Here is a 15,749-nt window from a genome sequence, read left to right on the forward strand (position 1 = left end):
TCTGCTCAAGAATTCTCACAAAACCAAACGATTGTTTTTGTTGACCTCTGACCTCTTCTGACGGTTGCCCTGGTTTGGTTTCGCTTGCGCCACGTTCGTCGATATCGGCCCGCTCCAGTACGATTAGACGCGGAGAGAATGAGGGGGAAGTGCTGGGGGAGGGGGGGCGGAGGGGGGCGGGGCGGACACAATTAATCCATAGCGTAACGTAATTAATCTGACGATTGCGTTCGTCCCGTCGATTGAGAGAGCCTAATCCTAGCGCGCGTCGCCCTCTTTATTTGCGCGGTTATCATTACGTTGATTGGAGCCCGCGCAAATGAGGTTACATTAAACGAATGAGTTGCTTTATTCGCTTTCATTTTCTTTATGGCGTCCAAAACAAGACGCAAAAACAAAGTGGGAGAGAGAGAGCGCGAGCAAGCGAGATACGACGATGTCAAGGGAAGGGAAAAATAAAATAAAAACCCCCGCGTCTTGTTAATGATGCCGCTCGCGAAGCTAAAACGGAGAGTAGGGCCGCCCCAGAGTGAATTGTGCCGTTGTCTGATGCTTCATGACAAACGGGTGAAGTGAAGTGGTCGCGCGGCGGTTAGCGGCATTGCCAGACTTAGAAACGCGCGATTAGATTATTGTTCTGATAATTATTTGGCGGCCATAAATTTCCACGTGACGCGCCACTTTGTTGCGCTGTCATTTGTGACCAGGTCGCTCCTAATAAAAGAAGCCAATAGCTCAGTGCGCCTTACCTGGTAAAATAAAAATACATTAGTTATATTTGTACTCTATTTGTGATTTGCTTACCTTTCCTGTACTTTGCACTACCTATTGTTGTTTTTGTATTATTGTTGTTGTGGCGTTCTGACCCCGTGCCCCTTACTGGACATCTGCGAAAAATAACTTTACAGCTCATCGGATTCCTCCAGCAATAAATCAATATTCCGATTCCGCCTTGTGAACCTGGCCCATGTGAGTTCAAGCCTCGTTCCACGGCAAGCCTTTAGCAGCGAGTGATTTCTCCAAGCCTTACCTCCACCGACCTGAACTTGACCGGCAGTTGCGGCGAGTGGATTGACAAGGAGCGAGCAAAGCGAGAGATGACTTGTGTCTGGTTCGGGATGCCGGCGCAGTTTGGCTCACGATCCATGGCCTAGGCCCCCTCGGACCCTCGTCGCGCAAAGCCACGGGGCGAGTTGGGCAACAAGCACGTTTGGGCATTGGCATGTGCCACCTTCGATCGTAACGAAGTACGGAGAAAGATCGTCCGCGAAAGCGTTGCGCTTCGCGACATGCTGTGTCATGGCAAAAAATGGCCGTTTGGGACTGCAGCGTCAGATTTGCGCAAGCGGCTATTTAGAGAGTCAAAGTAGTGCCGGTGAGACCTGGGCATTGAATCTGAAATGATCAGTTGAGACAAAGGCGAAATGTCCCCGTGCGGTGGGGTAAAAGTGCGGATACCTCCACCTCTTCCAGGACGCCTGACCAGTATGGAAGTGGGAAGGGGGGCGGTAGGCCAAATATCCTGCAGAGGGGCTCTCGAGAAGCCCACCCCGCCGCAAGTGGTGTCAGCAGGTAATTGCGGATCTGCGCTGTCCGAGCCGGAGACCAGACCATAGACAACCCTCCGCGTTCACGGCTGCCAATTCCTCTTTAGCCCCCATATCCAATTTAATTGTGCAGGCGAACCTTTTTTTTTTGTCTCCTTCGTTGTGTTTGTTTGTTGTCGTTCAATTATTAAAAGTCGCTCAGGAGCGGGCGGTAAATTATTAGGTTGGGTTACGTCTTGAGCGGCGTCGTGGTTTTTTTTTTATCGGTGCAAAGGTCGGGGTCCACAGTGATGTAGCGGATGTAGATGACGGTTGGCTGAGTGTCCGCGCCAAATGCGCCGTGAAATCCCATTAAGGCTTCATCTCTGCTGTGATTCTCATTCATACCCAGCGCCGTGCCCCAGGACCCCGGGCCTCGGGTTATTGTGTAAACAATTGCAAGGGATGTGCTCACAGCCAATTGATTTTTCTTTTTTAATTTCCCTTTGAAACTACGCTGAGCGGGAGTAAGGTTCGACACGTATTCTTTACAATTCTTGTCATTGTCGTAATCATCATCGTCGTTGGCGTAACGGTTATTATTCATCGATGGTAATTATCTCTCCGGAGTTGGCATAAATCAGCACGGGTTATGAGGCTGTGGCAGCGTTTTTGGAAATCGGCGGTGGTTTTCCAGTGGTGATGCCGCCCCCGCATTCTGTAACAATAACTATTTTTTTAGAAACAAGTTCTGTCATGAGGGAGGACCTTTGAATAATCACCTGTCAATTCATTTACGGTCATGAAAATCACTCTTGTTGACCGCAGGCCCAAAAGCCCAAAACGCCAAGGGGTCAGCAAACGAACACCGTGACTGAAGTTGTAATAGATAAAAAAAATAATTTGTACGTTTCTTTTATTGAACGAGGCTTGGGAAAAGAGAACCGTTGGAGAGAATTCCAAAGTAGAGCAGCGGCAGGGAAGAAGAAAGAGAAGAGAAGAGTTGGTCGTGACGCTGCGGTACGGCAGTTGAACACAATTGCCGAAGTACAACACGGACGTTGTTGGGAATCAACGAGTGCATTTTGACGAGCAACTAAAACACATTTTAATACACCTCCATTTCACGAGCGCGCAGGAGAAAAGCCACGCTCCCGCGCGAAACCCACCGACGGAGCTGACCCCGACACAGGGCAAATGAGTGGCGCGCCGACGGCGTGCGGCAGCCCCCCAACTGCGGAGCGAGCGAGGGAGGGGTGGGGGCCCTCGGTGATGGAGAGCATTCTTGGGATTCCGTGGGCGATTTGTCACTGAGCGGCGGCAGCGCCGCCACCCACCCACCCACTTCCGCGTGATTGTTTCGTCGAGGTTTTTTTTGTTGCACCGCCCTAATTGCGCGGCAATTGACGCAATTACCACATCGGCGCGGGGGGGGAGTATGGCTCGCGACTTCCTCACGAACGCGCCGTAATCTTTTAAAGCGGCGCGTAGAACGGCCCTTTTGTTTCCCCCCTTAATTTTTTCGCCCCTTTCGCACAGGCAGCTTTTTTGTGCAAACTTAATTAATTTCCCATTAAGCGTTTGGGTAAATAAACGACAGTGTTTTCGCGAGGGGGGCGGCATGGGGTTTGTAACACTTCAGAGCCGCACGCTGTTTATCGCTTCAGCTTTCCGTGCGTCAGAAGTTTTGGTGGGTTGAAGCGCTCGCGTAATTCGACCGTTGTTGGCGGTTTTTTGGCCTCGGGTAACGCTGTAAACACTTTACGTAAAAGTGCGCGCAATTAGAAGAGGGAGAGGGAAAAAAAAGAGTGCGTTCATTCATTAATAACTTAAGACAACAAAAACGCAAACCCGTACGAATTAAAATGGTGGCTTGGATGCTCGCTCCCGCCCCCCCCCCCCCCCCCCCTGCGAGATGCCGGGGGGCTCGGTCCGATGGATTCGCGGTGGAGGCCACGGGACGTAATTAGAGGCCCTGTTTTGTAGGCTTGACGCTCAAGGTTCTGCTGCTCTTCTCGTTTGAGCTTCATTAACCCTCCAGTGAGCCGCATTACAAAATCCGAGCACCGTGGCTCCGGCCTTCGCCTCCTTTACCCCTCCCCACCCCCACGCCAGCTCGCACGTTGGACGTGTACACACTTATGCTCAATACTTATAAAAGTTTCAGAGCCGATGGTGGTGTGCATAGGAGCAGCGTTAATAATGCCCCGTGCCATGTCCCACTGCCGTAATTAAATATTAGTAATTCATGGGTCTGTCAGGTTTATGCGGAGAGTTGTTGAACCTAATGGAGATTAATAGTTGGCGTTGGAGACGTCATTTTTCTCCATTACCAGGTCGGCGATCTCGTGCCACGCGCGTCGACAGGAATTGATGGGTAACATTACGGCGGAGGAGTATCTGCTGATAATTGGCAGGACCGCGGCCCCTCGTTTTACGTTACGGGGGGGGGGGGGGGCACTGCTCAAAGAGCTCTGAAAAATTACGGCGCTGGAATTAAACGCGTCCCGCTGAATGTCGGGCCGCGACGCCTACGGCCCGGGCACGGGGCCGACTCCGCCGCCGCCACCGCTGTCGTCGACGCCGGCGCCGCTAAGAAAATGGGGCCGCCGTGACGGTGTGCCAACTGCCGTTCAGACGCCGGGTGGACGGCCCCCCTGGGAGGTGATGGCGCTGTCGAGAAGTTGTCTCGTGTGCCACCGGAGATGGGTCAGGCAATACAGGCGCCGCGTTGCCTAAGAGATGTTAACTATGCAGGAGGTCGTGGGTTCGATCCCGACCCTGACGCCTACTGCTGTCTTTGGAGTTTGCATGTCTCACTCTCCACTTGGTCGCGTGGATTTTTCTCCGGGTCCTCCGGTTTTCCCCCTCCATATTTAGAATCGACATCACGTGTCTTTGGCTGCTATTAACATGATAAGCCACTTCTTTGAGCTATCATTTGTGATAGCCAGGTCGCTTCTGGAAAATAGCCTTACCTGGTGAAATTCATGGCCGATATGCGGGAGAAAATTTACGGACAGACCTCGCAAATATAGTCGGTCGAATGTTATACTTAAAAACTCACTGAAATATTTTTATTCAAACAATCAAATATCCAGTATATTTAAAGCTGGTGAATTAACCAATAATAGTTTTTTTTTACTTAAAGCAAACGGTTAATAGTGTATAAGTAATTTGAGTCCTTTTTTCTGACATTTGTCGAATCGATTCCAGTAGAGACTCGATTGAACAGAAATCGAAATTCGGGGCGCCGTGGCGATGGGTTTCTGACGGAAAGGTGCCGGGTAGCAAAAATCTCCTTCCGAGCCTCGACCGGCACGGCTGATTACAGCTCGATCTGATTACAGCTCGATCTGATTACAGCCACGAGGCTGTGGCCGCCCCGTCAGCCTGGTCGTCGTCCACTCAGGGGAGGTATCTCTACGTCCAGAGGGGCCTGATGGACAGGGTCGGCCGAGCGGAAGAAAAGAGAGCTCACTGCTCGTCGGCATTGGACTTCCCCACCGGGGGAATTCTCTTCGCCAGCTGCCAGTCACCTTCCTTCCTTCTCAGCCGTGGACGGTTTTTGATCCTGGTGACGTTGGTGATCCAGCCCTGGCCAAAGTCAGCTGGTGTTCGTCCGCATTTACGTGAAACCGGATGCTCGCGGAGCCGGAATGAGCTAACTGGAGTTTGAAACGCAAGTGATAGCGGCGGCTCTCGCTTTGTCAAAAGTGCTGCTCATTGGCTCTTTTTTTTTTGGCTCATTTCTTTTAATGCACGTGCTTTTATTATATACCTGCGTGTGCGCGAGTGGCCTCGGAAGAAGCCACATCCCCCCCCCCCCACCCTCGGCTTCAAAGCAGTTTTCTTTTCCTCGCAAACGTCGCTTCCTCTTCGGCGAACGTGGGAGTGTGTTTTTAATGTAATGGGGATTTATCCCTTCGATTGTGAAAATTTTGCGGTTTACAGAGCACGGTTCGTACTTTGGTCGGAAGTGCTTCCACCGGCGAGTCAAATAATTTGGCAAGTTCCTGGTTTTGTCTGGCTCTCTGCAGAGCCGGTTTCTAGACTCTCGAGACGCCGTGCAGCTGGCCTTGCCATTTGTTTTCTGCGGCCTGTTGTGGAGCGAATGCGGCAAGGGACAGACGCACGTCACAAGCAGTGGCACTTGAGAAAGAGAAAAAAACTTTTTCAGAGTAGGGGGTCCATTTCCCAAAACGTTGCCTATTATATATATACATACCCGTCAACCCCTTACCAGTGCCTACCTTATTACAGAACAATTCAGACCTTATTGGTCACCCCGTGCCCTTATAAATCTCAACGTTCATCCTACAAAATCCCATCACAAGGGAGAAACTTAAATAGACAATCTTCACCACTACTACACTCACCACTACACTCACCACTAGTATACTCACCATATTGAAACGGCCGTATACCGTATGGACCTAAAAGCTCAATTTCACTGTACAAGAATACGTGGTAAACCATGTGGGTTGACAGGTATGTTTATAAAGTTACTTTATACATTTTTTTCCTTCTTTAATTGCAGCGTAATTGGTTGATTTGTTGAGTTTTGTTTATTTTTCATTTAAACTTGAGATGACGTTTGTCAACTTGGGAAGAGGTGTTTTGGCTTATTGTGTTTGTCACCACTGCCAGGCATCTGGCAGTGTGTTTCCGCCCGGGGCTGGTGGCACGCGTGCCTGTGACACCCGCCGCTGTGTAGGCATGGGTTGGTGGGGGCCACGTATAGATGTATGAAACTCCCGAGCAGTACGTCAGGTGGGTTCGTGAACAAATATCGTTTTTTTGATCATTTATCAAGGTCGCTGAGCGCAGGCCCAAAGGCGTTAAACGCCAGGCAGCCTAAACCAAACAGCCCTCGTGGCATTTACACCATTGGAACCTCATTTGCCAGTAAAAAATATGATAATTGGTTTTTTACCCTTCTATCTGGCAACAAAACTGAACTGTCTTTGAGTTGTGCGCCTTTTGGCGTCATCTGGTCCAACCCATGTGAGACTAGGCTCTAAGGAAAGCTGTCTCGGGTGTGGACCAATCAACTTCAAGGACAGTGCATATATTATCAGAGTTATGTTTTTTGTTTGCAGTATGGCTGCAGGTATTGTGGTCTATGCAAACATGACTCCTTGTAAAAAAGGTGTCAGTTTTGTTGCCAGATAGAAGGGTAAAAAAACAATTATCAGCCCTCGTGACGTCACAAACAACAGTCGACGCGTTTCTTTGATTGGGCGAGGTTGCGTGAAGCAATCGCATCGTTGTCATTTTAGAATTCTCGAACGCTTTCCCTTCGCTTGGTCTCACTGGCGTGCTGCGGGCGTGGCGCCGCCGCGCTTGTTCCGGCAGACCTCGCGGAACCTGGAGATGGAGGTGCTGAAGAAGGAAGGAGAGATCTCGTGGCTCATGGGCGAGATCCGGCGCCTTCAGGCGGCGCTCGTCAAGCTGCGCGAGACCTCGACCGCTCAGATCCTGCAGATGGAGGCGCAGCTGCAGGAGAGGAACCGTCGCATCCAGGTGCGGTCCCCGCGCTCGCTTCCGCGCCGCCCGGCTCCGCCCCCCCCCCACCCCGCTCTCCGGTCTCATGGTGGCGAGATGTTAACTACCTCGCCTGGGATACAGGAGGTTCGATCCTGACCCTGACGCCCGCTGTATATTTGAAGTTTGCGTGTCTCTCTCTCATCATCATCACGGTGGCTAGGAGATGTTAACTACCTCGCCTGATACACAGGAGGTCGTGGGTTCGATCCCGACCCTGACACCTGCTGCTGTATATTTGGAGTTTGCGTGTCTCTCTCTCTGATCGTCATCACAGTGGCTAGGAGATGTTAACTACCTCGCCTAATACACAGGAGGTCGTGGGTTCGATCCCGACACCTCCTGTATATTTAGAGTTTGCGTGTCTCTCTCCCTGTGGTCGCGTAGATTTTTCGCCGGGTCCTCTGGATTTTCCCTCGACATTTAGCATTAACGTCACGCGTTTAGAGTCTTTTTTTCTGCTGGCATACATTTTCCACACGATAGGCCACTTCGTTCGTGGCCAGGTCGCTTCTGATAAAGAGCTATACAGTATAGCTCAGTGGGCCTTACCTGGTAAAGTAAAACAAAATTTTGTTCAGCGTCACCGTTGCCTGCGTGTTGCCATAAACCTGGCGTCGCGTTCGCCAGCTCGGTGGCTTGCGACAGTTCATTGCTCGTTACGAAGGCGCGCGCCTCGTGGACGGAACGGCTGCGGCGCGTGCCGTGCAAAGCATCCCAGTCTCTTCTCGTTGCCCCCCCCCCGCCTCCTTTTCCTCAACGTGTACGGTTTGACGGGTCTCAAACACGCGGCGCTTCACGGGGGCAGGAGAGACAACGCCGCAAGTGCAGCCGGGTGTTCCGAGCCCCGAAGCTGAGACTGCGTGACACGGCGGCCCTTATTTCAAGCGTCGCCCCCTGCACGAGCCGCCGCAGCCCGTGAGATCGGATTGCGAGTCTCCGGGAGCTATTTTAGCGGTTTATGAGCAGTGGTTTATGTCTCCCTGGTGCGCTGATTTTTTTTTTGTCAAGGCAGTTAAAATCCTGGTCCAGACGCGTTCAAAAACAACGTACGAGCTCACGGGCAGCAACAGTGCCTCCTCGGCCTATATTTGATTGCGGGGACGGATACACCGTGAAATTATGCTGCTGTGAAATTGTCGACCTTGCGGCTTCGGTGAGGCCGATCTCTCGCCTCCACGGACGCTTTGCCTCCGCGCCTGTGCATGTGCGTGTGTGTGCGCGAGTGTGCGTGTGTAGTTGTGTTTGGACAAGTGTGACAGTGCAGTGGGAGAGAGAAACCACAATTAAGAGTCCCACGCGCGTGTTAATTAGTGCCTGGCAGTAATAAAGGTCAGAGTCGCGCCAATCAGATGCCCTCTAATGAGTCCCCGTGCAAAAACACGTTTGTAGTCCCCACACCTACAGCCTCTCTGTGGTTTATTTATAATAAATGGGTGCAGTGGCGCAGATAAAATCGTACGCGTAATTATCAAATGCTTTCCCCGCGCCACACTTTCCTCTGTCATTATTTTTATGACTTTTTTTTTTATTGCCGAATATGAAAATTTTTCTTGGCCGCCGCTTGGTTTTGAAAGAACGCGCAGCCCCCAGAAAGCGAGCAGCTGTTATTTTGCGGCACCTGCCCAAGCCCTACGCTGCTGCCGCGCCACCCCAACACGGGTTCGTCGATGACAATGAAGACGTAAAAAATTTCCGGGGCGACACGTTGAAGGGCACGCGGAATCGCGCAGCAGTCGCATCGCGAGGGACGTTGCGGCTCTTAATGACATCACAGAATTTTATCTCTTTTCCCCCCCACTGCGAACGAGGATTCTTCGGGTTTGTGACGGACAGCCCGCAGTGCGCGGCCATATCTGCGATATAAGATCTTTTTTTTTCAACTTACTTTAATTGCGCAGTGCTCGCGTTTGCTCGCGACCCCTCGATACTGAGCGGAGGAGCACACCCTGCCCGCTTGCACGCGCCGTGACGTTACTCGCCGCGACGGACCGCTCGCCCAACTCGCCCGTGCGTCCGTCTTTGTCTCCGCAGAAACTGGAGGAAAAGCTCCAAGGCCGGACAAACTGTGAAATAAAGTCTGAAATCAAGTAAGGGTCGTTCGTGTTTTGCGTTCAGTTCATTCAAAATATCCACGGTGTCACCATGTGTAATAATAAGTGAGTTAATTAAACAGACAAGGGTCTGTTTTACTGCATGAATATCAAATAACATTCTAGTCCCAGAGCCTGTGAGGCTATCTAGGCCAATGCGTTTCAGCAGCGTTTGTTTAAGCCAGCAAAAATGTTGGACCGCTTTCAACTTGAACTAAACATTTGTTTTGTTGTTGATGAGACGAGAGAAATGAGCATGGAAATAAACGCAGCATCGACATTGGGCGACGGTGACACATTTGGATGTGGCAGTTGGAGGCAGTGGCCCTCCAGCAACAATGGAAAGGAGCGACGCTCACAACAACGAGCGGAGCCGCCGGGCTGCTAAAACACAGCAAGTCGGCACAGTAGGGGGCACAGGTGGCGCATCGGCCAGTCGTCTCAAGTCAGTCGACCCGTGGCACCTGCTGGGTCTGTCCCGGGACCTCCTGCCAGTTGGCGTTCGACACTTAAAGTGCACATAGCTTGGCACAAGTGCCGTGGTGACGTCACCGCCACTTCGTGGCGAATGGCGGTGGTTCTTGCTGTTGTGGCCACGTGCCTCAAGAGATTAGACCACCGAGCCGATACCGTTCAGATCCTGGGTTCAGATCCAGGTTTCGGCCACCTGTGATTAAACCGGGTCCTTGGGGTATGGTCACTAATTACCGCACAAAAAAAACCAACGCATTAAGTTTAGTCTTTCACTTTATTTCGATGAATTCCAGCCCGGACAATGAATGATATAATTTTTACTCCCAGGCACGCTAACGTTTCTCTGTAGCAGAGAGTGTTGGAAAGTGCGCCCCCTTAGTGCCGACATTATAACAACCACTGGTAGACTTGGCCTCGAATGAGTACCTGGTGCGTAAACATCGCCACTCAGGGGAGAGAAAGGCAGCGGGACATGGTGCTGGCCACTCACCCCCTCGTGTGCCGTGGAGACCTTCATAGGTGCTCGCTAACAGCACTTATCCCCAACAGTCTGTTAAGGCTACACGGGGGATCTTTGTCTATTATTTGTGTGGCTGTCGTTAGCGCTACAAACCCAACCACCTTGAGTTTATATTTCTGATCTCGGTACAACAGTATCCATTACCTGAACCCGTCCCAAGCCTCTCCTAGGTCGACTCAGCCTTAAAATGATTACCTGGTGTTTAAACATCAGTGTTGAAGAGACAAAGCTGGCTGGGCGTGGTGCCGGCCAACTCACCCCGATTGAGTGCTGTACCAACCTTCGGAGATGCTCACTCACAGTACTTTCCTCAACAGAGTGCGTAGGCTACACGGGGGATCATTGTCTTCGTTGTTGTTGTGTTTCTCAGTGCGATGGAGACCGATGGGCTGGCGACGTCGGGGATCACGGTATCACGGGTGAGGGCTCACGATCACTTCCTCGCATCGCTGCCGCTGATTACGATGATGATGCTGCTCTGTTCATTGCGTGATGATGACGATGGTGATAATGCTGCTGCTGTTGCTGATGATGTAACGATAATAATGCTGCTGATGATAATGGGGATGCTGCTGATGATGTGACGATAACAGTGATGATAGTGCTTCTAAAAATGGATATGTTGTGATTGACAAGGGTTGTCCTGCGAATGGTGGTGATGCTGCTGCAGAACATGACGTTACTCATTCAAGCATTGGTGTTCATGATGTTGCTACCTCTAAGAAAGCACATTTAACATTAAATAAAGATAGCTAGTTTTTATTTTCAAACACATTTATGAATATCAATTTAAAACAATTGTTAATGACAATAACTACTCAGGCGTTGTGGACTTGTTGGGCGAACACAGCGCTGTGCCTTGACATTTAATCGTCGCATCGGGAGGACGTTTGTAATCTTAAGAAATGTATGGGTTATTTTTGTTCCAGGGGTAAACCACTTTTTTCTCCCGAACCGTTTCTCCGCCGACCGACGCCCATGAGGAGCCGGGTTACTCGGTACAAAACAATCCCAGTTGGTGGGCTCGAGTAATGAAGGGTTCCTTCGTGACTTTCATCCTGCCTCACGGGCGTAGAAGCCACGGTTAAGTTATCTCTCAGCCCGCCACTGCAGGAATGCAGAATTTATGCATCTGACTCGAAGACCTACCAACCGACCGCCCCCTGTGAGAGATGGGTCCTGTCCACAGAGCCCGTCCCTGGGGGTACGGCGAATGGGGGGGGCCACCGCTCAGGGCCCCGCGCTTTGGGGGCCCCCCCACGCTTCGACGTCACTGTGTCGGATGTAATACTTCCGGTTTGATTTTAAAACATTGGGGGCGGTAGGGGGGGGGGGGGAGGCCCGCATGGCGTGATTTGCCCTGGGCCCTCCACCCACCCACCATGGACGACCCTGGGCTGTCCAATGCCCCTTTGGTATGACCGTTCGTCTGCCCCTCCATGTGCCTGCCCTGTTTTACGCTCCTCTCGCCTGTCGTGCAGGTCGTGAGCCGACCCCTTGACGACCTCTTCCGGATACAGAAGGTGCGCGCCCCGGTGATGGCGAGCGAGCCTTCGCACATCCTCGACGGCGACACCCGAGGTAACCCTTGACCCTTGACCCTCGGGGGGGGAGGGAGGGAGGCGTGGCTGGCCGAGGAATGTGTGCCTGAAACGCGGCTCTTTAGCCGGCGGTCGACTGCCACGGTGATCGTTCCGTTAACTAATCCGCGGCGGTGCGAGCCGGCTCCGTTGGAATTCTGGAGGTCTCTGCGGGCTGCCAAAGCACATTTGTGAGGAATTCCAGCAGAGCTGATAATATAAATATCGGCTTCGTTGACCGAACGTAGGCTTTATAGAGGGGATGGAAAAAGGTGCGCGATGAAAAAGTGAAAACACGTTACAATTGAAAGCCGAAGCCTAAAGCGGGGACAGTAATGTGTCGGTGTGCATTTTAATCGACTTATCTTTGCTCTCTCTGCTCTATCCCGGCATTGCCTGGCCTACCTTCCTCTCCCCCGGCCTCGCCCCCTCCCTGCCTTGCCCTTCCCTCGCGCCCGCCGCCAGGTTCGTTCGGCCGGGAAGAGAACGGCTCCGTCGGGAGCCGCTGCCCCTCGGAACTGTCGAGCTGCGTGACGCCGCAGCCCGGCCACGCGAGCGGCGAGGCCGAGACGCCGCTCTACCCGCAGCCCGCGGCCGCACTGGGCCTCGCCGCCGGCCTGGGCCTCGGCCTGGGCCTGAGCCCCGACCTCGTGCCGTCCCTCTTCCCCGGCTCGGCGCAGCAGCTGCCGATTTCCGCCGGCGGCGGCGGCGGCATCGGCGGTTCGTCGGTTGCCAGTTCGGCAGTCGCGGCGGCGGCGGCGGTTCGATCGCTCGGGACGTTCTTCCCCGTGCAGCTCCTGCATTCCATGTACGCCGCCAAGGCCGCGCAGGAGGCCAGCTCGGGAGCACCGGGCGGCGGCGGCGGCACGAGCGGCGGCGGCGGCGGCATCGGCTCATCGTCCGCAGCCACGGTGGCCACGTCCAGCCTGCTCTACCACCAGCCGGGCCTGTACGGGCCGCCGAGCGCGTCCCCGCCGGCCGTGCTCTCCCCGGGCGTCGCCAGGCCCGGCTCGGCACGGAGCGGCTCGTCGCCGCCGCCGCCCCCGCTGCCGCCGCCCGCGGTAATGTCACCGGGGCTCCTGCGCAACGGCGTCGCGGCGGGGCAGGCCGAGTGCGCGTCGGGCGCCAGCAGCAGCAGCGGCGGCGGCGGCGGCAGCGCGGGGCTCGCGGGAGAACTGGACGAGCAGGACGTGGACACGACGGAGCTGGCGCGCCAGGTGAAGGAGCAGCTGCTGAAGCACAACATCGGGCAGCGCGTCTTCGGACACTACGTGCTGGGCCTCTCGCAGGTGGGGGGGTGACGGCGTCGGCGCGGCGGGTGCGGGAGAGCGAGTTGCGGGCGAGCGGTTGCGGGCGTGGGCGAGCGAGGCAGGCAAGCGGGGGGCGGTCGTGGGTGATCGGGCAGGCATGGGCGAGTGGAGCAAGCGGGCGTGGGGGGGGCGGGCACGGGGCGGGCACGGGGCGGGCGAGCGGATGGGCGGCGTCGACGCGGTTTTGTTTTTTGGGGCGAGCGAATGGCGACCGACTGCGATTGGGTGCTCAGAACAGATGGGACGAGAAGCTTGCATCGATTATGTAACGCTCGGCAAAATTCGTCTTTAGCGTTCATTACCGTACGGAAGCCGATGGATAGCTTTCAGAGCAGAACACGCGTGCAGATTCGTAATAGTCCTTTTTTTTGGTCGACGATGCTGCCGTCCACCGGTCGTTGTTCATAACCATGAGCGATTCCCATCTGGGCACCGATCGTAGGGAGCGCCGTGTCTCCTGCCTCTGCCGCCTCACTTTCCCACAGCCCGCTACCCACAATTCACGCCGCACCAGGAGCAGGTGCATATTTCTAATAGTGCTTTTTATTTTCTGCTGGCTTGTTTCCGCAAGTTTTGGGCAACTTTTTCTTCACAATTTGGATGGTTCTCAATTTGGTAGGTCTCTAATAGCAGCAATACAACTTTCTACCAAAGTTTGGCTACTATTGCATCATTTTTATGAGAGTTTATTATAGATTCCCCTCCCTCACCCTCCCCGCCCGTTACGGACAGATGGACGGCCAGAGGTAATGTATAAACTTAGTTGGAAAGCATGAAAATATCGGTGCCAAGTCCGCTGTAGTTGTGTTGAGCTTTGATCCAAGATGTTTTGGCCGGGGCTTCTTGGCAAGGGAGAGCCGGGAAAGCCACTGACAAAGGCAGTAGTTTGAAATTGGTTCAAGATTCTTGCATTTGCTGCAAAGAGTACGTTGAAGACCCCGTGTGGGTGGCATTCCTCGCAAGGCAAGACCACACACTACATGTTGTTGTCGTTCCTAAGCCGTCAACTCATAACCACATTGTGGTTATCTCGGAACGCCTCGCTGAGTCTCGTGGCTTGTTTCGGAACGATGCTGCCATTTAAACGATTCTCTCGGATCTCCTGCTCTGGAGGGTGCCGTTTCTTTGTCAGATTGTACGGCGGATACCTGGCGTCGGCAGTGGTGCAAAAGCTCAAATGACAAAACACTCGTTCTGTGACGAAGGACCGTTGCCCGAAATATCGCCTTTTATATATTTTCCTCTTAAGGCCACAGAGCCATTGATGAACGTGTCGCGTTTTTCTGTGCGTGCGTACGCGCGTGCGTGTACACTTGTGCAGCGGCTAACGCGCCGCGCTCCGAAGCCGGCGACCCGAGTTCGATTCCCGCTCGTGGCCACCGACACCAGTGACGGATTATCTAAACCATTCCTGGGCCTCCCCTAGGTCGGTTGAATTGAGGACCTGGTGCTGCGTGTAAACATTGCCACTGGGGAGACAAAGGTGCCTGTGCGTGGTGCTGGCCACCCACCCCCGCATGTGCCGCTCCAGCCTATTCATAGGTGCTGCTCGCTTAACAGCCCCTACAGTATGTTAAGGCGACACGGGGCAAGGGGGGAACCTTTGTCTTTATGTGCTCTTGTACACTCTCGACGCAGGGCTCCGTGAGCGAGATCCTGGCTCGACCCAAGCCCTGGTCGAAGCTCACGGTCAAGGGCAAGGAGCCCTTCCTCAAGATGAAGCAGTTCCTCTCGGACGAGCAGAACGTGCTGGCGCTGCGCGCCATCCAGGTCAAGCAGAGAGGTGCGCCCACATATGCCGTCCGGCCGCCACCATCACCAGCATCACCGCTACCGACACCCCTCTCTCTTCCCCCCCCGCTTCGGCCCCACACGGCACTGCTGCCGCTGCCGTTGCCGCTGGTTCCATTCTCAAGAACATAATTCCTCCCGCAGCTGTTGCTGCTGTTGCTTCTGCCGTTGCAATTGTTGCTACTTGCTGTTGTTGTTGTTGTTGCTGGAGCCACTACTGTACCATCATCGTTGGTGCTGCTGCTATTCATGTTACTGCTGTTGTTATTATCGTTGCTACTGGTGCCATAATTGTTGTTGCTGCTGCTGCTCGTCATTCTCGTTACTGCTGTCGGCGCTGCTTGCGTCTGCTGCTACTGCCGCGACTGTCGTCGCCGTTGCGGCCGCTGGCGCCCTCCCCCCCCCCCCCACCTGATTGCCGGCGCCCCCGCAGGCAGCATCACTCCGAGGATCAAGACGCCCGAGAGCGGCTCCGACGAGGCCATCAAGAGCATCCTGGAGCAGGCGAAGAAGGAGATCCAGGCCCAGAAAGGTTGGAGAGACGAGCGCGGTGACAAAGACAAACGCCCGCCGCGTAGCCGTTCCGGACTGTCGGGTAAAAAAAGCGCGTTGTGTGTGTTTTTTTTTAGCGAACACCTGGGTTGTTGGCGGGCGCGGCACACTGGCACGTTTGGCGTGCGGTTAGGGGGCCGCGCGCGCGCTCGCGCTCGTTCCTTACACATTTAAAAACCCCCAAAATACAAAAAAAGGTTGTCTTCGTTCAGCGTGCAATTGCGATGCCCCCCCCCCCCCCGCCCGTCTCAAGACGCCGTACGGACAGGGTGATACCTGCGCACATGCACAGTTTGTGCAGGGGTTTTGTTTGTATTCGTTTGTAACTTATTATTACAGCAGGGAATGCGGGGTGA

The 15,749-nt window shown here is 53.8% G+C and overlaps 1 protein-coding gene across 7 annotated transcripts in view; it reads left to right on the forward strand.

Annotated features, from left to right (window-relative positions):
- LOC144719406 (homeobox protein cut-like 1) overlaps positions 1–15,749 on the forward strand; it is a 205,525-nt gene that overhangs the window by 154,240 nt on the left and 35,536 nt on the right. For 6 of the 7 annotated variants that reach the window (XM_078595289.1, XM_078595290.1, XM_078595291.1 and 3 more), the window contains 7 exons: positions 6,885–7,052; positions 9,108–9,163; positions 10,531–10,579; positions 11,642–11,741; positions 12,206–13,029; positions 14,689–14,833; positions 15,275–15,436. In XM_078595289.1, coding sequence (XP_078451415.1) covers positions 6,885–7,052; positions 9,108–9,163; positions 10,531–10,579; positions 11,642–11,741; positions 12,206–13,029; positions 14,689–14,833; positions 15,275–15,436 — 1,504 coding nt within the window. The remainder of the gene's footprint in view (positions 1–6,884; positions 7,053–9,107; positions 9,164–10,530; positions 10,580–11,641; positions 11,742–12,205; positions 13,030–14,688; positions 14,834–15,274; positions 15,437–15,749) is intronic. The other variant, XM_078595293.1, reaches the window with a different exon arrangement.

The sequence above is a fragment of the Lampetra planeri genome, chromosome 6 (assembly GCF_965212315.1).
Source record: "Lampetra planeri chromosome 6, kcLamPlan1.2.h2, whole genome shotgun sequence".
Classification (NCBI taxonomy): Eukaryota; Metazoa; Chordata; class Hyperoartia; order Petromyzontiformes; family Petromyzontidae; genus Lampetra; species Lampetra planeri.